Genomic DNA, 24,206 nt, shown 5'->3' with positions numbered 1-24,206 from the left:
AAGGGTATTTAAGGTTAAAATCTTCGTCCAGTACAGCCGTAGCAAGGATAGAGGGCTATCCTTGCTACGGCTTATCACTGTCATTTGGGTATGATGTTGTGCAAGTTTCAGAAATAAAGCAGGCAAGTTTCGCATCTTCTTCCACACAGAATGCAACACCTATCAGGTGTGCGGTATAATGAGAGAGTCGCAATACATGATAGCAAATATAACACTTCCTAAGGGTGTTTGAGGTTAAGATCTTCGTCCATAATCGTATAACAATCTGCTACAGTTGCAGGGATTCTTCATATCAAATCTAATAATGCATGATCTTAATTACTGTTTAAATACGATCATTTGCAGCGGCACAAAAAATCTCAGCAGAGCATGTGAGTTAGCTCTGATAAAGAACACCTTTGTGATCCTCACAGATGATTTCCATACTTATTTGTTTCCAAATCCTTTTCGGACCAAACTTAACGTTATTTCATCTTATTTTATTTCTAACTTATTTAAATCTTGAACGGACTGAGTTAAAGGTCTTCCTTTATCTCTTTCTTTTGGACGCCTTGGAAATTATCTCGCGTCAGCCATACTCGTGTAGCAATTTACTTCTGCGCGATGTTGCAGTTGTGAATTTTTGAAATATTTTCTATGCCGAAAAACAGATTTTGTGATGTAATCTGTGTCATTTAACGCTCCGAAGGTTTTCTTATTCCATCTCCGCCTGTTTTATATGTGCTATAATTTTATCCACTTTCCGGAAAAAAGTAGGTCAGGCAATGTATCAGCCGCGTTCAACTACCTATTTCGCTAACCATTGCTATCACGTAATTTCCGTTTCCAGAGTTTCCAAACACTTCTAATACGCTCGTGTCAAGGTAAGCTTCATTATAAATACACACCAAGTAACTTTCGTTCCTTACAACTTTAGTCCTAAAATATCCGAATCGAATTTGATTTAACCCTCAGAGGTTTTCGTCACAAACAGAGACCCGATCCTAAAATGAATTTAGTTTTCTTGCATCTTTCTAAAACTCCTGCCATCCCGTGCACGCAGCCAATCTTAATTTCGCCATAGTTGTCCTTAGTTTTATACTTTCAATATTTTACGAGGCGGACCACCTGCCGCGTGAAATATTAAAAAAAAAAAAAGTATAAACTATAAAAGTATAGATACTGGAATTTCCCTGAGGGGCAGACACGCCACAACCTCCATCTGAGAGCGCTCCATTTAGTCTCATTTGAAAATGACTTAGGAAACAAACTCTACTTTCTCAATGGAATCCATACCTGCCACGTGAATTACGTCCTACGGAATATCCTCTATATATTTTCACGTGCACCTGCAGGAACAACAGTACCCACATATCATCACTGCTATTCGCATATAATTAGACCAGATAAAATTTAATTCTTACTCACATAAATAATAATCATTTAATTATTTTTCAAAGATAAGAACGTCAATTAATGATTAACAGCGTTCCACATCTTGTCCATGTTTAAACTCTCTACCCCTATATTTATTCGCTTTTTTATTCGTCAATTTGTTTTTATGAAGTACGTAGTAGAGTCTGTACGGCCAAGTTTTTTATTCTATTTTTAATGTAATTCTCAAGTTATAAACCTGCTGATTAAAACACGCGCATTAGTGATTAAAATAGCGCATTTTTATATCAGCATTATGAAATCCTTTGGTTTCGTATGTGGCTTTGTTAAAATCAAAATAAAACACGCCATAACCTAAGTACAATCAATCTGTGTTTAAGAAGAGGCTACCATCGGCCATTGTCAATCCACTGCTGGATGAAGGTCTTTCAAGATTACTCCAAAATATGCAAATTGCTTTGCTTCCTTATATCACTCCTGCAAATCTGATGATACCATCAATCCAACGTGATTTAGGTCGGCGTCGTTTTTCCTCTCGTGGAATCCAATCCAGTACTTCTTTTGTCCATTGCTGATCTCTTCGAGCAATATGCCCAGCCCATTGCCACTTCAGATGTTCCACTCTTTCTATGATGTCAGAGACTTTGGTTTGATTTCTTATCCACGTATTCCTTTTGTGATCCAGTCTTGTCATACCAAGTATACTTCTTTCCATAAATTACGTTGTCCTTAATTTTTGAATGTGTCCACGTATCACAGCCATATGTCATTGGTTAAAAAAGTTCCTTTGCAGACTTAATAGTAATTGGTTTTAAAATATTGACTAATTTTCAAAATTATTATTATAGCGTATGACGATATAACGGCCGTGGGGCTCCTTTTACGGGGAAGTACGGCACCAAATTTCATCCAGGCTCGGGACCGGCAAAGCTGACGAATCAGGCCTATGGCTGGGTCTTAAGAATTCCTGACTGTAATCCGTGTGTGTTCACAGGACCCGTTTGCCTGATTGTGGGAGGAAAAAACCCCAGATAAACTGGGGAGAAAAACCCTGCTGTCTAAGACCGGCTAGCTTGGCTATGTCTGAGGGAGATCCCTCAGCTCCTCAAGTCGGTGACGGGAATCGAACCCAGGACACTCCTTCTCCCAGGCATATGGTTGCGAAGCGCAAAGCCACTCAGCTAACGCGGGGATATTTTCTAAATGATTTCCACCCAAGCATTGTGTCTTTCATTTTCGTCCATGATAATTTGTTCCATTGATATCTTGTTGTCATAAGCATATATAATGCATCGGTTTATCTTCAAAACCATATTGAATTAACGCATCTATTTGGTGTAGTGACACAACTCATTGTTCATAGCTGGAAGTGTGCAACTTTTATGCATTACAATATCCATACAAAATGTTACTAGTAAAGAGTATTCATCTAAGCCTTTACATCGATATTTTTCGCGCAATTTGTGTATACAACTAAGAACTTCAAATCACTGTGTTAAACAAAAGAATATCCCAAAGGGCTTTTGCAAGAATACTTCGACGAGATTAAAAATACTACAGTGGATAAGCGCCTTTATTTCTGTTCTTTAATGTGAAAATTGTGGGTGGGTATTGAGGCGGGGAGTATGGGAAACTTCGTTAGCAGTTGTTAGTGAGGTTAAAGGTTAAATATTCATACGTGGAATCAAAGAAGAAAATTAAAAAAACAAAAGAGAGAACATTCAGGAAAAGGAAGACAGTCGAAGATAATATTTTCCCATCCGTATCACCAAACTTAACTAAATCTATTATCCCGTATATGTTGTTCCGTTGTTGAGTATTTTTATTCTTTTTCCGTCCGCTAAAAGCCACAGATATTCTCCACTGACATTCAGATAATTGCCTACAGCAGAACTAAATCTTCTTTTTTGAAATGTTCACATTAAACCACGTGATTGTTGCAGAGTTCTCAAAAATAAAATAGCTTTGCTACAGTAATAACTTCATTCTCATTTTACTTTATTACTCGTTTATGAAGGCATTCGTGGGTGCAGTTTCAAGCACTAAACAGAGATAAAAAACAGAGATAAAACGTGATGCGTTTTAATATAGAGTGAGAATAACTCGATAAAAAACATTAAATAAATAGCAGAACACGGGATCTTGGGAAAAGCAAACATCCGTCAGGACTCTAAATGTTTTGGCTACGTTTTTATAAGATTTTAAAGGAATAGGCTATCGAAATGAAAGGAGTGTTTTAGAAAGAAAAAAATTCAACTGCTTAGTTTATCTTCTGTGTTTTCGTAATGAGAATTCCACTCATATCGGTCCTACTTTGTACGCAGGATGCTCGTTCGCACCGGAGGATAATAATCATTTATTTAGCTCTGTAAAATTATTATAAAAGTCTTTAAGTTTCTATAGAACGTTTCTATAGAAAACTATAACCGTTTTTTCGCTCACAACCAAGTACAACGACTCAGCCAGAAACGGTGAGAATTCAACAGATCTTAATGACCGTGATGCAACATGTCTGTGTTACGTTTTGCATTTCTTTTCGCAAATCTTATTTTTTATGATGAAATTGATTCAACAGTAGATGCAACCAGTGCGTTTGGTTGCAAGAATTATCATCTGCTTACTTCTCTTTTTTTTTCCCCACTGTTTCTAGAATATTCTAAATGTTTCTAGAAACCCGATGAGAATTTTGTTATTAAGATTAAATTTTTTTTGCGCGCACTCACAACTCATTTCTTTTGCGAAGTCTAATAATAAATGCAAATAGAATTTTGTTGTTCTATTTGCTGTGTTCATTTTTCAGAACCAAAAACGCCAGAAAATGCTAAACTGCATCGTGAGAGAAATGAGAAGCCACGGCCCGAGTATTCGTCGACGAGGAGAATAATAGAGAAGCTCTGCATCTTCTTTCAGAACAGAAGCTTGAAAGTAAGCTCAGACAAGGATGGTTTTCTTTCTTTCTCTCTCTTTTTTTTTTTTTTAAATAGACACTATTGGTGAATAATGCTGAATTATAAGTGCTCCGCACGTGCCTGCCTTCACCTAAAATACACTTTATAACTCCCCGAACTAAATTTTCTTTTAAATTGTTTTGACACTTATGACTGCTGATGTCGAACTGCCAGCCAACTCGAGTAATGTGTATTTATTGTGCTCGTCACGAGGCTGTGAACACTGCTTCAGAGATTTTTCGTGACGCGATAGCCGAGAAAGGATCAGTCGGCCATCGCAATTAGATTCTTCTGGTCGTTAAATTATTTTGCATAAATCCCCGAGACCCTCCTCCCTCCCCCAAACACGTTCCTACGGAGTTGTACGTGCTTACACTTTCGTGTTTCATCTCTCACCTTGCTTGCTGGCGTGAACTGTAATTTGAAGTCTTTCTTGTGCGTATGTTTGTGTCTTATCTTTGTATCTAATCAGTGTGCTATAATTTAAACTGTCAACACTTCCCAAGCTTTGGACTGTTTGCTTTATGACAAGTGAACACCGCTGTTGAAAGGGAAGCTAATTTTCCGCCCTGACCTGTTTCATTTTTCACATGGTTTAGTGCACGCCTGCTAAATTAGAATTAGGCTTCATCGATTGCAGAATTATGTGGTTACCGGAAACGGAAGCTTCTGATACTATTTGGGAACGCATTCTGTGCCTAACACGGGAAAAGTTGGCCTTTTCAAAAAGGCATTGCAGGAAATTGTTATTGCAGGGCGTTCGAAAATTATGCGAACATCTTCGTAGACTAATCAAAGATGTGAAGTGAGAAGCGATTTTATTCCAGCTATATTTTGACTCGCAAGTTTTGTGCTGTTGTAGGCGCGCGCTTTATGACAGCACAATTACTGCAAGTACGTTAAATTAAAGAATGGGTCTCACTGCTGTCTGAATTTGCTTGGTCTAAAACCAGACAACAGTTCTATTAATGTATTATAGATCTTAAAACTCTGGACCGACACTTGAGGTACAAAGATTTGAGTTGGAACCGTATGTAATACTAAAAGAAAGATCTGAAAGATAAATGCAATTCATAGCATACTTTGCTCTCACAGTCGTTGTTGCCCTTGCACATTAATAATTAATATTGAAAGAAAAAATGAATCTAGAAATACAAGATTTGAGTGATGGATTTAGTGATAAACAGACTTAATGGTAGTTAACCGCACGACTTCTGCAGTATTAAATACAAAAAAACAAATAATTTAAATGTCAGATTTTATGAAGTCTGTGGGTTTAGTGCAAAGTGTAATTACTTGTAGGTGAATGCACCTGCTTTCAGTTTCCAGGAATCGATATTTAAAGAAATAAGAGGGGATACCTCAGGCAATAAAAGAACTGTGAATTAATTAGCAACCAATTTGTAAATTCATTTGCAGTATTAGTAGGATTTCTAAGGCATTAACCACTTCTTAACGAAATTCACTAATTGAAACAGATTCAGAACATCACCATTTTCGGTGTTCTTTTATTTATTTTATTTTATTTTCGTGCAGCAACCGAGCTTGGGTCTGAAAGGATGCACACACTGCCGTCATTTCCGTTTTGATTGTCCGACATTTCAGGGGCTGAAATTATCGTTGCAGGAAAAATCTCCAGGAGAGAAACTACACAAATGAGAGGTATACAAGGTGCTAGCAACAATTATCCGGGTGGAGAGATTTTTTTCCCCTAAAAGAATTGAACCACATACAATTTCAATTTATTTTGAACTATCTCTCTCAAAGTATAATCTCTTCACCTTCTGATTACACCAATTTCATTGATCAATGCCTTTGTCATTGTTTCCCAATGCCGTACATTCATTTTTGTACATCAGCGATGTCTTTAAAATCTTTCCGCTCCAGAATTCTCTTCATCCTGAAAGAAGGAAATTTCAGACAACAAATCTCATGTGAAAAGCGAGACTATTATTATTTGACACCTCCAGGGAGTCCAAGGACTCATCGAGGGAGAGCACATGCTCTACAACTCCGTCTCCACCACTCAATCACCAATTACATCTTCCCCCGACCACCACCACCACCACTAGTATTTCCAGACAAACACAAACACCCGTGCCCACGGCGGGATTCGAACCCGCAGCCTTTTGGCTGGAGAGTGGATACCACCCGGCCAACCAGGCCTGCTAATGATGGGGAACCTCTGAGAAGGTGTGCTTGCCTAAGAATTTTTGGGCACACAGGACGGCATATTTTCTTGATTCAAAAAGCAGATGTAAGATTAGTGAGCTCCTCTGAGCATATCGAACTCACAGAAAATGATTTTGTCATCATTTTAATTTATGGCCTTCCCTCTGAGCATAAACTCCAGACGAAACATACTCCCCTCATCAAAGCATACGATAAGCTTTTCCGCTTATACATAAATATTAGTCACCACTGTAAAATCTCACATAAAAGTCTTGTTTAATATGTTGGCTTTTAAAAATTTTGTTTGGGGAGAAATTATTATTTGTGAGAAACATTTCTGTTATGTTGTGACGTAAGAATTGTAATAACGGCAGATTTGTATGTGACGCGGAGTTTCGCTGTGAATCTCGGGATTGGACATGCGCATAGGCTGTGGAAAACTCTGTATAAGAGCCGACGTCGGTAAGAAAAAAAATGGCGGGAGTGTAAGGACGTTCTCGCCCGGAAACAAGAAACATATACTCAAGACACCCTGAAGGAGCACACCTGGGTACTAGTTACCTTCCTGGTCCCGTCCATCGGAGACAGACCCTTGCCGCCAGTGAAAGGAGTTATCATCTGATAGCATTGAGCTAGTAAGATGAGTATTATGAGCTGAGGCCTATTTTCTTCTTTCCATCCCAGTCCTCGACCTCCGTGTGATTTCCTCGCCCTTTTCTTCTTCTTTTTCCGGGGTACACTGACCCCTTTTTATTATTTTTTTTCAATTGACCGATGATAGGATTACTTTACTCATTCACGGACAAAGAAAGCAGAGCCAGACAGTAAGGGTAAAGAAAGTCTGAAGATCTTTTGGAGTTGCTTTGAAGGAACTGTTGAACAAATGCATGTGACATTTAAAGGCAAGCGATAAATATTTCTCCGAAGTAATTCGGAATCCGCCGTGAAAGCGCAGGAATTTGGAAATGCATTTGGACTGCATAAGTAAAATATTCCTGTTTGTCTGTGAGACCTTCTTCTCCATGTCTAATTCGGTTAGTCGAAAGCCATGTCGAAACTAGTTGGTATATGGCCAAGTGAGGTTACACATGTTGAACAGAATGTTAATTCTATGGGTTGAATTATTTTTTACTTATTTCTAAAGTTTGAATAGAATATGAAATAAAATGTTTCTTGTGAGTGCTATCTTTTGTATATAAATCAATAGTAAAAGTAAATATTTAAAAAAAAAAATTGAGCTTCATTATTTAGAGAACATCTTGGGTACGGAAGTCAATTCTAGGATACGCATCTGGCATCTATCCAACAAAAGAGAATTTTAAGATTGTTATTTCACTCCATGATTGTTTCTAAATATCAGACGAACGAAAAGGTGTATAATATGTTACTTCCCCCCCCCCCCCACTTGTGAGCCAAGATCCCCTTTTGCGACAGAGAACGCAGGACTGCGTTCTGGTGGCAGAGAAGTGACCACATTATTCTTGTTTCACTGGAGGATTGTATGGAGATCGCTGTTTAAGACATTGGTTGCAAATGATCTTGATGGTGGAACTCCATGGTTAGTCGAAAGCGCAGAATGTGCTTCTAATATATTATAGAAAACCCAAATTCTCGCATTTTAATGACATTAAACAAATCGCGTACTTGGTAGGATATGTGAGTTGAATTAAAAAAAAAAGCTCAGCAAAATAGTGTTGTGCGAGACGAAGTGCTATATATATATCACTGACTTCCATACAGTCCTTCAGTACGATAATGTGGTCACCTTTAATGCCACCAAAGAGCAGTCCTGCCTTTTCTCTCGCAAAAGGGATCTCTGATCCTTTTCTCCCCCAAAATACACCGATCACTAGAAAGGATCGGATATCTCTCCTAGCATAAACAGCATCAATAACTTCTCCAGGTGGTCATTTTTACCGCTCAAGAAGCTATTTTACACCCACTCAGCTACTAACACTTAATCCAAAATCGCCCATCTTTATAATACTGTTCCAAGATTTGTGTTGGTGCACCTAAAATTCCTGATCCTGTCCGCAGGAAGGTACTTCGGCTCATATCTAAACCTTCCTTCAGATTCACTTCAGCCTCTATTTTACAAATGTATCGTTTCATTTGTAAAATAAAAGAAGTTTCTGGAACTTTTATGTTTCCAAATGCATGAAAATCAATTACAAAGTTCTCTCTGAAAAGAACTTTAATTGGTTTTCTACATTACAATATGCAATCACTCAAAAATCCATGGAAACGAAATAACTTCTTACAAGTTCAAACGAATTTGTTAAGGCCTTAAATCCAAGAATAGGTTCCATTTCAGTCTTTTTCAAAGACAGCATTTTTAATACACATTCAGAGCAAAGGTTCGATCTCCTTTCCTTCTCTTTAGTTCCAATGGATGTTCTTTTGTAAGGATATTCTATTAAGGCTGATGTTGTTTGAACAAGTAATTCTTGGTAATGAAGAATAGATTATAAATGCTAAACTCTGGAAATGAAATATTTTTGAATATCCTGCACGATTGACTACAAAGATCTGTTCTAGCATTAGATAAGAGTTCACTGAATAAAGGTGGGATCGTCCCGTCCCATTTAGATGATCATGTTATTTGATCAACACGGCGGTACTAGCCAGAGGAGGGAGTATAACACGTGGGCTTCGTTTAAGCTAGGATTAAATTAATTTATTTATCCGCTGCGGGTATATATGCACCATACACTCGACGTCTGTTGTTCAAATACTTATAGTGAACAGATCTCGGAAGTTTTTTTTTTTTCCTTTGTTTTAGTCAAAAATCGAGTTAAGACTTCTCTCTGACTCGACTTCAATCCAGTTATTTCAGGAGAAAACTGTTTCATCGCAAACAGTCGTCTTCAAACTACTAGTTACAAAGAAAAGAAAAAGAGCGGCGGACGTTTTAGCTAGAAGACCAATCACAAAAGTTTGAACTTTTTTTTTTTACAAACGGAACTCCATCTGATACCAATCTGAAACGTAAGACCTTTTCTCCCATTTATCTTTCAATCTGTCCAGAAATGTGTGTTCTTGGTCCTTCATTTGAAGGACATTTTATGAAGCGAACTGAAGATTAAGATGACAGTGATCTGTTTCCCTTAATTCTGTTCGAGATTTATATCCCAATAATCCTGAAAAAGAATTATTTACTACGTTCTCACACGTCTCACCGTGTGGGTATCCGTAGTTGTTGATTCCAATATTTTGTCATTTGATTTCGTATTTTCTGCAGTGCTAAAGTCTGTTAATTTTTTACTTTGTATGCCTTTCATTTTCTCTTCATTTTTATTTATTTACATCACCTTTGAAACTATTCCAAGCCATTTGGCAAGGCGGTGTCCTCACACGACGAAATTCAAGTAAAAGCTCAAGACTTTCCCAAGTATCTATGCCACACTGGGATTTTAATCTTACACAAGTTACGGGTTCGACAGCTGCGATGCTATCCCTCTCGTATGCATCATTTCAATATGCAAATGAATTTAACAGAAACATGACTCCAACTTGCTGTGCATCTAAGTTGTTCATAAATCTCTCTATATTTTATTTATCTAAGTCAATGGTTCTCTTTTTTTAAGGTAATTTTATCCAAACATGTAGAAAAGCAATAATGTACGTAAGCAATACTTCTCTAGATACCAAACATTTAATCCCATTTCTGTTGATTAATAAATATTAAATTATACACACATCGGCCATCGCGTGGTTTACTGATATATGCAATTTCAAAAAAAAAAAAAAAGAAATGAACTCGAGGTTTATTCTAAGACAAAACGGGCGCTTATTTTCGTTTTACGGAAGAATAAAACTAATGAAATTAATTGTCTAACGTGAAACTGCCTTTTAATTATGATCAAGAATGGTGTTTTTGTACTGCTGCTCAGCTGGGGGTTATACTAACAAAAGTCACATCAATGTAACCTCCGGACTCTGCGTTGGATTCGGGATAAAGGCATAGAGGAAGAAGTTTCTATTCTGTTGATATTCTATTCGTTTCCATTGGTATTTATTTTCCATTTCTTACCACCATTAAGGTCTTTTGTATTTATTTATATTCACATCTGAGTTAAGAACAGGAAGCATCCCTAACGTTGACTTAAATTTTTCTCCTCTTATTCCAATTTCATGTTTGTAGCAGTAAACAGCGTATTCTCTCTTCTGCACGTCCGTAGATGGCCCCTTTTAGGATTTTCGACAACTTTGTTTACTCGGGAGAAATTCATTTCTTCGTCTATAAATGCTAAACGACTTTCCAAATTGTATTCCCCTCGTTTCTGTATTGGTATTTTAAGATAAACATTTCGCTGTGGCATGACCTTCCTTTAAGGAATATATTTTAGTTCTCTTAAGTATAATATATTTTTCAGGATTTTAGGATGCATTTTGTTGCCTCCGTCCAAGCAAACCGATTCCATTGCAAATATTGTTTCGTAACCGTCCCATACAAATATTAGAAACCATATTGGTATGGTTTCGATATTTTATAAATATTGGACAAAGGCAATGATGAATCTTATAAATATGCTTTGGTAAGCTTAAATATTTCAATATTACTGTTAAGTTATGACTTCAGATCCTCTCCAACCTTGTTTTCCAGACTGACTATTAAAATCTCAAAAGAGAACTGTTCTGCTTCAAATTGCGACTCAATTACTTTATTTTTGCTAACAGTAGCAATTTAGACATTTCAATGGAAACGAATCTGTGGGCATATCGATTATCGCAACAAAATGATAATTATATTTTAATTGTGTTATTTAAGGCAATAACGTCCAATGGCAACAATGAAGCCATCACAACAATGAAAGAAACATCATGAATTGAATTCCAAATAATTGCTGAATGCTTTTCTCCCTCCAAAAATACAGCCTTCGTAATACTATTCAAATTCCTTTATAACTGCTTATCAAAGCGCCGTCTATCGGAACAGTAACAGTAGGTACGTTAGATTAAAATCTTTTTTGGTGACTGCATTGTTGCTAGATTGACATACAGTGTAGTATACTATTATCATAGCGACACAACTCAAGAGAATAAAACTGAAATCCAGCTGCCATGTAGAACGTAGCTAGATGCCTTCTTAATAATGACCCAAATTCTTTGGTTTATATCCAAAGGTTTTGTTGACAGTGTATCGTAGTGAGATGCAATGATTCAGGAAAACATCCGATATTATTTTTTCTTTCTTCTTTGTGCCAATTATTGTTCGAAAATAGTGTATATTAGCACGTCAAACACTGTTTGCATCCTGAACCGCTTCCAATAATGGCCAAAACAGCGTTAAGTACCCATATGCTTATCTTCACTATTTTCGTCCTAAAAACTTGCATGTATTCTTTTTTCAATATCATAAGTTGTGAATTAATAACCGTAAATTTTAACGATATCCCTGGTTGCGATGAAAATAAATACTTTACACATTAAATCTACACCGATATTTGAAGATTCGCTATCAGGATCTCCTTGATCACTGTATTGATTTTCTCTTCTCTTTCGCTGCTTCCTCACGAAGAACAACACTTACTTCATGATAATGTGAAGAAATAAGAGGAACTCCTCTGCCTTTGATCTTGGTTTATTCCAGCCAATATCCGTAATACTTAACTGCTTTAAAGTGAGACATCTTAATTGCATTACTTAGTGATCATTAAATTCAGTGCGTAGTATTTTTGCTATTACGTTAACTCACTTTAATTAATTAGGCCATGATTTCCTGAAGCACTTTATATTTTGCAAAAAAAAAAAAGTGTTATGTCTGTTCGCCTTTTTTAAATTATATTTAAATTTTAAATTGAGATAAGTAAGTAAGATCACTTATCAAAGTAATCACACCTAAGAGTGTAAGATTTGGTAATCTTATTACCAAATCTTATGATCAAGATAATCTTTTTAAATCGTTGGGTAAGATTACATTAGAAATAATATTGTCTTTAAGATCATCTAACTAATTTTATGTTGAAATTTACAAAGGTAATCTTGGGTATTAATACGTTTATAATCTTACAAGATTATCAGAATAATGTTCGTCAGTCTTCAGTACTTGAAATATGTGTAAAAAGGATGGGACCATTTTGGAATTTTTTTAAATGTTAATTTTTCGCATCGCTATCCAATGAAGGATATTTCATTGCTGCAGTTTCCAAGTGATAATAAATAGACACAAAGGGCACGCATCATGTCTGTTTGCTTTTATTTTCTTCAATAACTTGAAGGATTACCGTACAAATTGGAATCGTTACTAAAAGTGAACCATCAGATATAATTTGATCCACAATGGACACTTTGATCTATCGCATTACTTTATCTTTGCGGGTGAAATGTGTAACAAGATGTTATAATCGCAGTTGTGGCTGACGCAGTATATTTAAATTAGCCATTCAACTCGAGTTAACCAGTGGATAACTTCCAGTGTGACACCACCCTTGCTTAAGGAAGGCTTTTTTGTTTGTGAAACTTAATGCTTCCACATCTCTTTATAATATACTTTGATAATAACAAAACTAACTACTAGTAAACTTAAAGTATGTATTCAGTTTTGGTAATACTTTATAGGAAAACGTAATTAATTTCTAAACCAACTGGCCACTGCAATTGTTATACAGGGTGTTTCAAAGAGAATGACCCGATTTCAAATAATTATATTTAATAATGAAAATGCGGTAGAGTTACAAAATAAATTACCAAATATGAAGTAAGGCCTAAAGTTTAACTCACCACAATTATAAATGCTCAATGTGCCCTCCACCCGCTGCACGGACAACATCACGGACATCAATTTTCAAATCGGGACATCGTTTTTGAAACACCCTGTATATTCATAGTGTTTGTCACTTTGCTATTCGCGAATTTGCCACACACACACACCATGGGAAGTCTAGGACTAATGAGTGATGTGTTTTGCTCTCTGATGATACGAACTTAATGACCCTCAAATTAACTGAACAAGTTTTCGACAGTACGTGCTGAAAAAACAGGCGAACAATGCCTAATGTCCGCTACATATATGCCCAGAAAAACGTCTAAAAAAACCGATTCAAAATCTGTAGCAAAAAGAGAATTGTTCTTCGCTTTCTTAAATTAAGTAATACTGTGAAGCAAAAAAAAAAGAAAAAATATATTACAAATTAGACTACTGAAGATTGTGTATGTGTATACGATATGCAATTTCGAAGAAAACCTGATGAAAAATGCAGCATTGGAATGAAATATACAAACAAAAATCGTAAAACAGAAGGAGGGAGGCTTGAGGTTCTCATTACCAGAGTGATATAAGAAGTGTAGTTACGAGAAGCAGCCCCTCCAACTCAAGTGAAACATAAACATAAAGACATTAAGATGATGGCACACACGGAATTGAAAATGATCCATGAAAACTATAAAGGGGTTCACGAATTACACATGCTACAGAAACACACACAAAAATCTCAGAGCACGCTCTGCAAATGGAACTCCATGTAAGATAAGGAAAAACGCATCAAGCGAAATTCGTTAACTGGAAAAAATAAATGAATAGTAAAAAAAAAACCAAATGTTTCGTGAACATAATGAAGTCGTACCTGTAAGAATGGAAAGTATTTCCCTTCCTACCCCCCCCCCCAGCGAAATTGTGGAAAACAGTGAAGAGTTTCATTAGCGTTGCGAAAGAGGAGTACAGGGCCAATCAGAGGGTTTATGAATAAATAAGTAAGATGAGCCGATAAATTAAAAGAAAGAAACATTCATAATTTTAAGTATACTAATGTTATGCTATATGCGAGAGATATGGACTCCATCTGGGAGAGTGTTGATTTAGTCAGTTAATCTCAGAAAATTGTAACCCTGCTTGCAAATTTCTCTCTCTCCATATATTTAATTGTATTTATTTTTTCTCATGACGTCAAATTACTGCATTCCACTTCGCTCAGATTTCTACCCAGGAGTTAATGTCTTTATGCAGTTTTATAGACTCAGTTTTTCTATTGAACGACAATGCCTTATTAAACTATTTCTGTAAAAATAAAGATATTTGAACCGTCTCCCAATTTTCTTAAGAGAAAAATAGCCTATTATAACTAACTAATCTCATTTCAAAGAATATACGAAAAAAATAAATATTTCTAAAACGCTTGCAAGCCAACATTTCAATGTGTGACCACCCAAAGAAAAACAAATGCGTCACTGAAATTAAATTCTCTTGGCGAAAGTTATCACCGTAAATTGGGATTAGTTTCACACAATTCTCCGATGAAAAGGATTGCAGCGATGCCTGAGGATAAATAAATAAAATTTTAATTTCAAAATATGTTTCCGAGAGTTTATGGTTTTCTGTTGTAATATTGCTTGTAGGTTTTTCCCCCCATCTTGATTGCTTTGTTTGCTGGTATTATTACCGGTCGCGTCTCATGGGAATACTTATAATGGAAGCAATTTTTAGACGACTAGAAGAACAGTGGTATTTGCGTAGCACATTCTCTCGCTCCCTACTCCACTTCCCGGACTATAAAAGTGGATTTCATGGTTTACATTCTCGCCTGACTGAGCCAGCTACTTTGTGTTCCTCGCGTGGGGATACTATCTGATAGAAAGCGGCAAAAATAAGGGGTTGCGCTGTTTTCTACTCAATAATCATTTACCGGAAGTCACTCTCCTTATGTACATGATTATTTAGGTAAAAGAGAACCACACTTAAGAACAATAAAGGATAGCAAAGCGAGGAAGTTGGTAAGATGTCCATGAATAATAATAAGGGAAGTCATTTAAAATGTAGGAAAAAAAACAAACAATATACATCCTCTGTCCAAAAAGAAACCGAGCTTTTCGAAACTAGAACTAGTGGCGACACTTGTTGTATCTTTTTGTTGTCGAAAGCGGCAACCTTCATTAGGGTTGTGTCAACTGTTTATGACATTTGTTTCATTAGAAGCCGAGTTACAGTGCCAAGAGTGACAGTGTGTTTTGATGAACGGTCGGAAAATGAGTTTCAAGCAGAGAGCTGCGATTGACGTTTGTGTTAAACTTGGTAAAAGTTGTACCGAAACGCATCAAATGCTTCAAAAAGCATACGGTGATGAATGCTTATCCTGTATTCAAGTTTACGAGTGGTTTAAGCGATTTCAAAGTGGTCGTGAGATGCTTGAGGACGACGAAAAGCTGGGCCGTCCAAAAACTGGACTGAGCGAAGTTAACATCCAAAAAGTGCATGGTTTCTTCAAAGAAAACCCGAAATCGCCCGTGAGATTAATTGAAAATGAATTGGGGATTCCAAAATCAACTAATTCAATTTACCTTCGTAAATTGAATTCGCGATTTCTTCCCCACAAGTTGACAGACGAACAAAAACGAACGAATTGACCACTGCAAGGACCTCATTAAAACCTCATAAGGACTCAAACTTCTTTGAAACGATCGTTACTGGTGATGAAACGTGGTGTTTTGAGTATGAGCCCGATACAAAGCGCCAGAGTGCTGAGTGGAGACCACAGAAAAGGGGCATCCGAAAAAAGGTCGCTAGGAGAAGTCAAAAGTAAAGACAATGCTGATTTGTTTCTACGATTCCAAGGGCATTATCCGCAAAGAATACGTTCCCCTGGCAAAACGGTCAATGGTGAGTTTTATCTCGAAGTTTTGAAGCGATCGATAGCGAGAATTTGTTTCGTATACGGCATGAATATCGTGAAGACCGACCGTTCGTCAAAACACACTGTCACTCTTGGCACTAATGAAACAAATGTCATAAACAGTTGACACAACACTGATGAAGGTTGCCGCTTTCGACAACAAAAAGACACAGCAGGTGGCGCCACTAGTTTCTTCTATTTTCGAAAAGTTCGGTTTCATTTTGGACAGAGGGCGTATTAGAGCGATTCGCTAATTAAATATGCGCTTGAAGACAGACTCACTTTGACCTTCCCAGGAGTGAATGCAATCGAGAAAACTAAGAGATGGTAGTGTTCGTAGAAACATGATTTGTCCTGTCATATCCTCTCTCATACTGCGTATGAGAGAGGATATGACAGGACGGAGATTGCTGGAAGAAGCAAGAAAGAATGAGTGAGTGAATATTGTTCGTTTATATCTGAAATGCCACAGCACTGTGCTAAGGAGGACTATGATCGAAAATAGTTTCATGCACAGGCTTAGTAGGAGAAATAGGCCTGAGATTAGGCATACGAATTTTGTATAAGAAGCTCACACTTGATGTTCAGCTTCTTGAACATCAAGTGTGAGCTTCTTATATCACGTTTGTACATCTACTTGAGGTGTACAAACGTGATATGAATATCAATGAGTATGGTTATGAATCTTGTGAAGGGGTAGTCCTATACGATTTAGGTTCGGACAGTGAAGAGAAAGTTCTCAGCTGAGCCAAGGAGGTAACTTGTTATGTCCATATACAAATAGGATCATTAGGAACAAAGTGGTTGAGTTTGTTTGCTTTGGTGAATATACGATGGTCGAAGTAGTTCGCATTAGTCCAGGCTCCCAGAATAGGATGTAAATGGATTCTATAGCATTTTTAGAAATGACAGAAGAGGTGAAATACTACTAATGATATCAGGTGATTTGAGTCGAGTTAGAGTAGATCCTCATGTAAGAATTAACATTCCACGTGGCAGTGAGTTTGAGGTCTGGTGTGAAGTGGAAGGTAACGAGGTGGAATACATGGTGGGATGATGCCAACATACCTGGCGGTTCAGCTGCTGGAGATAATGAAATGCATCGCCAAATTACCCTCATGGGTACTAAACAAGTAATTATTATGGGTGACTTAAATTATCTAATCATGGATTGGGTAGAAGAGAAATCTCACGATAAGAATAAAGGAGAATATTGAGCAGTTGCGAGACAACTTTCTCAAGCAGTATGTGAAAGAAGGAACTCTGTCAAAAAGAGTTACATTTGATCACATCATCAGAAAGGATGGTTAATTGAAATTAGCCGTCTTAACTCGGTTATGATGGTTAACTGGTAGGTGGCAAAACAGGTGTCATTTTCCCAACCTGCCCAGTTCATGACAGTGATCATGCTGTGCTGACTTGGGTATTGTTGTGTTAAATAAAGGGATTGGATATCTGCCCGTATGCTAAAGGGCTGTTTAGGCCCTTAATATGTTTGTATAATTTGAGCCCAGCAAATGGAGATGGTGATTAGAACTCGTTACGAAAATGGCTTGAAATCTATACTTGCAAGAAACAGCACGAGTTTACTAAAGGTAAGTCATGTCTGAGTAATTTGCATAATTTACAATAATGTAACGGCTGAGTTGGATGAACAGAATGGATACACTGACACTGTTGGACCTTGTTATGTCTTCTGAAGAGATACCACATGAAAGAATGTTGAATAAACTAGAGAATATGGGACTGAAACAAAAATTATTAGTGACTTGGATAAATGGGTGAGTGACGGTCACGGATCAAAAAGTGAGAGGATGCGAATCTGCCAGATTGGAAGTGCCCAGTAGGATACCCAAGTGATCAGTCCATGGACTTTTGTTGTTCAGTGTACACATTAATCATGGGAAGGCCCTCGCAGGACAGCTGTTTGCTGATGATGCAAAGATAGGCAGGACAATTAGGGATGCTACTGATATACAGCACTGACAGAATGCTACCGAAGTGCTAGTGTAATACAATAATCCTGTTCTTTAACTGTCTGTTAATGTTTCTTTTTAGACAAGTTAGAGCAGCTAAGATAATAGGGGTATTGTACGTCTCTGTACTCCCGTAAAATGAACTGAAATCTCCGCTGTCGTTTCTAATACAAATTCAACAATCGACTGTAGAAAGTCAAAAACACTACTTCCTTTAGTTTCAGGGGTAGAATTCATGAAGACAGTTTTTTTTTTTTTTTTTTTGTAAGATGCTAATAAAGAAAAACCAATTTCATGTTTCAATAAAAATCAAATGTCAGAACACGAGTCCTACATTACAAGTGTCCCAGTTAAATAATAATCCTCATACATTTAAAAATGGCAAATCAAAGGTAAGAATAAGCGATAAATAAAATAAAAAAAGAGAAAAGTTAATGTTCTAAAAATAGACGCCATCATTGAACGGTGTGTGTTTTATATCAGCTTCATGTATTGGCCAATGTGAGCCATTAAATCCAGTTTTTCAAAGGACATTTCACCTTTTTTATTAAGTTGTCACTCATGTGTGTAATATGCTCCTTCAAACGTACTGAGGAAAAATAAGGATCAATTAAAATACTCCACTGTAGAACTATTAAACTTCGAAGCTACGAAACATGGCAGGGGAGTGTTTGATAAGACGGCAACTCATCGTTCTGTCTTTCTGCCCACAATGGCACTCCGCGGGGTGGCAACCGGAGAATGCCTTGGAATTTGTGATATAATTAATTTCCTGTCCTCTGATGTATAATGTATGTAGCTAACCTGACATCTCATTTCCTTGAGCTGCATGCGGTCGCGTTACTCAGGCATATGTCGCCTATGAAGGCCGCAGTACTTATTAAAAGAGGTGAATATTTTTAATTGGTAGTTACTGAGAAAATTCGTCAAACTAGAAATTTTACTGACTTTTTGTCCGTATTGGTTCGAGGTTTTAGACACAAGATAATTAAGGCATGAGAACTATTCATGGTGCACGAGGGTGAAAGTGACGCGAGCGAATTCTTAGTTGTCTATAAGTAACGAGTGAACATTTCCTGAGCACAGATAACAATAAAATTAAAATAAAAGGATGTCTCTATAAGATTTACTTACAAAGAAGTTTCATAAGGCAAACAAACAGAGTTACACATTCTGCAGTGGTGCGTCGATTTCGAATAACCTAACCTGATTTATTGCTGTATTTTTTAAAATATATTTCAAAGATTTTTTATTACCTGTTCTATAGGGGAAATTAAGTTGCGTGATGAACAAAGGAAGTTGAATTTCACAAGATTATTTTAGCCATTTTACAAGAGAGAATAAGTTGTCCTAAGAGACAAGCTACCGCTTGTCTCTTAATCTTGTCACTGATTAGCTAACAGTTTCTCTTCTCAAACTATTAGCTTTTTATAATTAAATTAATTTTCAAAGAATTTCCCAATTTTTAATATGTTTATTTAACTTGAAGTGTGCCAATGTTTCTGATCGATAATATTCTACATTATCGAAATATTCCTTTGTCCGTGGTATTGAATGAGTGCCAAACTACATCGCCAGTATTTACTAGCGAAAACGAAAGGATTTTAAGGCAGACCCAGTATTTTTTAACCTTCAATTACACCTTTATATCTGACAGCAACTTTTCTTTATCTCATGTTTCTTATAGCCAACAGAGAAACATGTGAAAGACCGATGGGGGACTAGAGCAGCATCTCACCAATCGTTGATAAGGCTGGGAAAGATTTATGCTGCCTACGTCAATGGGAAAAACAATTTTCTCTTACTGACAATTCGCACAAAATGAAAGTGTGTAATTTTATCTCGTAAATCAACTGCTAGATCGCACGTTACACATGTAGCGTTCTGCAGATAATTACAAGGAGGTAGAATCGAGTAACAATTTATGGAATAAACTTGACACAATATCAGAACGGTCCCTAAAGTGGAAACTCTTATTTAGAAAACTACGAAAAAAAATATTATTCTAATATGTAACCATTGATCTGCAGAAGTCAGAGTTCACCGACAATTGCGTATTATATCTGCCTTCTATATAAATTGGTACAACATAATTAAAGCCATCCCTACCTGTAAGTAAAGGTCTCTTCCTTTTATTAACATCTTCTGTAGAATCTTTCATTGAACCTAAACTTTGATGTTGAGGAAATGCTGCATAAAAAGCGGAAAATAATACAAATCAATACGAAGTGCTACTAAGAATCGAATTAATTTAAATTCATCTCATGAAAAGAAATGAAAGGTGTATGAAGTAAGGAGAGGGTTTCTTAGTTTTTATATTGAATAAATCAAAGAAAATGTAACAGAAAAATCGCAAATATAGATTACACTTCATTTATATAAAATTCTTAAAAAATATGATGTCGAAAGGTATAGAGAAAGATTATTTACATCCAAATGGAGCCTTTTAATTAGAAGCAATGAGATTGTTCACCTGTCGGAATTTGTCATCATAACTAAGACTTCGTACCAACTTTGAATTCATTTGTGATATATATTACGAATTTATGGCGTTAATAATTTACGCATTTTCACTCCGCCATTCCTATCCCTGAATCGCTTCATTTTCACCTCTTGTCTTCACATCTTTACCAGAATACTCGGATTAGTTCGCACGAGTCCATTGTTAAATCTCAGCTTGCTCAACGTGCCCATTGTCACTAGAGAAACGCAGGTACGCGAGTGGAGTAGCAACGAGCTCCATACATCATGGAGTATTGTTACCTATAGCACTCCCAATGCTAATTAAATATTCGCACTTCTCTTTCATTCCGTGCTGAGACAAGTTTAAGTTAATCTTGAGCGCCTTCTTCCGTATGTTTCCTTTGTATTCGCTTATAAAATAACATGCTGCAATAGCATTAAACATTCTTAATCCTTAATTTATTTATCCGTAATCTTTCATTTAAATTAAAAGTCCTTTGTTTGTTTATCTTTATTCCTTAGTTTTATTTTATCCTTATTTTCCTTAGATTAAATTAAAATAGTTTGCTGTTATTTAACGTTAAACTGAATGGAGAAGAAAGAGATGAACAGACATGCATCAGCACAACGCCCCTATTCAATAGCTTTTTTCTTTTCTTTTTTTTTTTTTTTTTTTTTTTTATGCGTCACCAATTTAGAAGATTTGTTCAGTGTACCGAAAGAAGCTGGAAAATGGATTTAAGAGGAAGTATTTAATAAAAAAAAAAGGGAGTGGATTAAAGATGGCTTATAGTATGAATCTGGGATGCAGATGACTCTCGTGCAAGGGAATGGAATTAGAGGAAGGGAGGGCTATTCACAGAATTCAGTATCCACCCCCCCTTCCACCCTCCAGAAAATACTACCGAGCATTACATTAGCACACTCTCCTTACTATACGAGTTTAATTATGGGAAAAAATTAATAAATAGCTAAATTGTAAAAATAAAAAACCTGATAAGAATACGTACCTTCTGAACTTTGCCTTCTTATTGCTGAGACATCTTTTGTTGGCGAACTTGTGGGAGGCTGAATTTCTGCAACAGTGAAATGGTTAATATATTAACGTGATGCAATTGTCGTTTCATTTTCAGTAAAGTCATGATTCTCAACAATTAGATAAATAAACAATTAAACGATTGTTATATATTGTGAATTGCTTTCAATAATTATTCAGTTAATAATGCAATTAAAGTCGAATGCTTATTATTTTACCCCAATATATATTCAAAATCTATTGTTGAAGATGTTACCAAATGAACAAATAAGGAGGGTTGATAATAGTATAATAAAGTTCTAAATGTTAATATCATATTTATGGTTTTCTCTGGAGTATGATCCTTTCTTTAATTTTCCGAGTATTTCCTTCGTGAAATCATGCTCTAAAATGTATGTAAATGTATCCACTGAAAATTTAGTTCCCCAGAGGCAGATACCCTTTTACGCTCATCTATTGGTGCATGCGTGAGCACACAGAGATTTGAAGTGTGTGAGAAGAGAACGTTTCTTAGCCCGGATTTAGCTAAAGAAGCACTCGCTGTATCTCTTAATAACTGAGTCAAAACCCCCAATTTCCAGAGGAAACCCCCCTATCCCCTTCGAAAGAGAATATGAATCATTTTATTCTTTGCTCTGTACAGGTCTGTGTAATGTTTACAAACAAAATTTAAAATTTCTCCGGGAAACTATACGAACAAAAAGGGCAAAATGATGTTACGCATGATCCGTAGAGAAATAAAAACATGATTCTGTATCAGTGTATTTAACTGAATATAAAACTGAATAATAAACGAATATACGGAGATAAAATTTAATTATACACGTGCCTAGGTACAACTCCTATCTTTTAAGTGGTGCAATACCAAAGAACTTCAGAGATTTATTTTCCTACGCTCTCAATCACTTTAAAAACGTTTCCGGTTTTTAAAGCCACATTTTGCTACACAGCCATAAAGCAACAATTAATATTTATTATCCTCTTATATAATTCATTTCAGCATCATACTTAATCGCGGTTGACTTTCAGTTCGATGTGAAACGTGTACTGTTTTTTTGTTGAGCGTGGAAAGGAATGCATGCTGAAATTCGATGTTATGGAAAGAGAGCCAGCACACTGAGATTTTATTTAATAAGCAAAGCAAAAACTTAAAAGACCTCTAAATCAAATTTAGCATCCTTGAATTAAAGGAAAGCAACTTCAACCTACAAATTTAGAACTCAGGAACACAATAAAATTGCAGAAAACAAATTTTTGATTCCAAATTTAACATTAAACTACTCAAAAGTTATCTTAACTCTTATCGCTTACTCTCTTGAAAATTAATTTTAATTTCACGAATTAAACTGCTGAAAATTCATGTAGATTAGGCTTAAACCTGGTTCAGAGTGTTTCGTGTAGGCTTACCAGTTAAACTCCTGAAAATTAATTTTTACCTTTTCCCAATTAAACTCTTTAGAATTAATTTCTACTTCCATATTTTACACCTGAAAATTATATTTAACTTTTAATACTTAAACTTGTGAAAAACAATTTGTTTCTTCCAAGTTTAATTCTTAAACCATTGAAAATTCACTTTAACCTTTAATCCTTAAATTCCAGAAAAATTAATTTTTAAATCTCAAGATTAAATCACTGAAATTTGATTTCGAATTGTTTACCTTAAAATTGCTGAAAATGAATTTTAAGTTTTAACACATAAATTTCAGAAAATTAATTTTTAAATCAAATTGACCACTTAACTCCTGAAAATTAATTTTCAAATGAAAATTAATCATTTCCAAATTACTTATGAAAATTACTCCTGAAAATTAATCTTTAACTTTTTACAATTGAACTCCTAAAAATTAATTTTAATTTTTATTACTTAAACTCCTAAAGATTCATGTGGCATATTACCACTTAAACTCCTGAATATTTATATCAAATTTTAACACTGAAACTCCTCAAAAAATGTTTGTTACTTCCAATTTTAACTTAAAGGTTTGAAGATTTTCAAAATATAATGCATACTTTTATTATATAAATTCCTGAAAAAATTTCCCGTCGAACTTAAACTGGTGAAAATGAATTTTAACTTTGCAAGATTAATTAACTAAAATTAACTAAAATTTAACACCTAAACCCCAGATAATTAATTTTTCCTTTTAAGACTTGTGAACATCTGAAAATTAATCTTCACTTCAGAATTTAACATTTAAACTCCTGAAAATTAATTTTAATTTTACTACTTAAATTCCTAAAATTCAATTGAAATTTTACCACTTAAACTTCTGAGCAGTAATTTTAAAATTTACCATTTAAACTTTTGAACATAGTTGAAATTCATGCATATATTTATTAATTAAATTTACGAAAAATTTTACTTGAAAATTTAAACTTATTTTTAAATTTTTAAATTAAAAAAAAAAAATCAGCTAACGCCTTTTTATTCCCGTATACGGGGAGTAGGCGAGGCCATTTAGCCCTATCTAACTTTTGGAGACTGAGTGGGCAGTTCAATCTCCACTGGTACCAATCAGAGATAGATGGCCCACGGCTATCACTAATTAAGCGGTACTCAGTGAAGAAAGACGGCTCAAATGTGCCGCCATCTCGTGGTCCCTAACCCTAACACAATATATTTAATGTC

The 24,206-nt window shown here is 35.7% G+C and overlaps 1 protein-coding gene across 1 annotated transcript in view; it reads right to left on the bottom strand.

Moving 5' to 3' along the window:
* Positions 1-24,206, bottom strand: part of LOC150104523 (lachesin-like) — a 309,995-nt gene that overhangs the window by 7,649 nt on the left and 278,140 nt on the right. The window contains exons 8-9 of the mRNA XM_090395715.1: positions 21,549-21,614; positions 20,185-20,265 (exon numbers count right to left, since the gene is read on the bottom strand). Of these exons, the coding sequence (XP_090251841.1) occupies positions 20,185-20,265; positions 21,549-21,614 (147 nt within the window). The remainder of the gene's footprint in view (positions 1-20,184; positions 20,266-21,548; positions 21,615-24,206) is intronic.

The sequence above is a fragment of the Typopeltis vanoorti genome, chromosome 7, assembly GCF_054136105.1.
Source record: "Typopeltis vanoorti isolate ZY-2024b chromosome 7, IOZ_Tvanoo_1.0, whole genome shotgun sequence".
Taxonomy (NCBI): domain Eukaryota; kingdom Metazoa; phylum Arthropoda; class Arachnida; order Uropygi; family Thelyphonidae; genus Typopeltis; species Typopeltis vanoorti.
The sequence above is the reverse complement of the archived record's forward strand: the minus strand, read 5'-3'. Positions and strand labels throughout refer to the sequence as shown.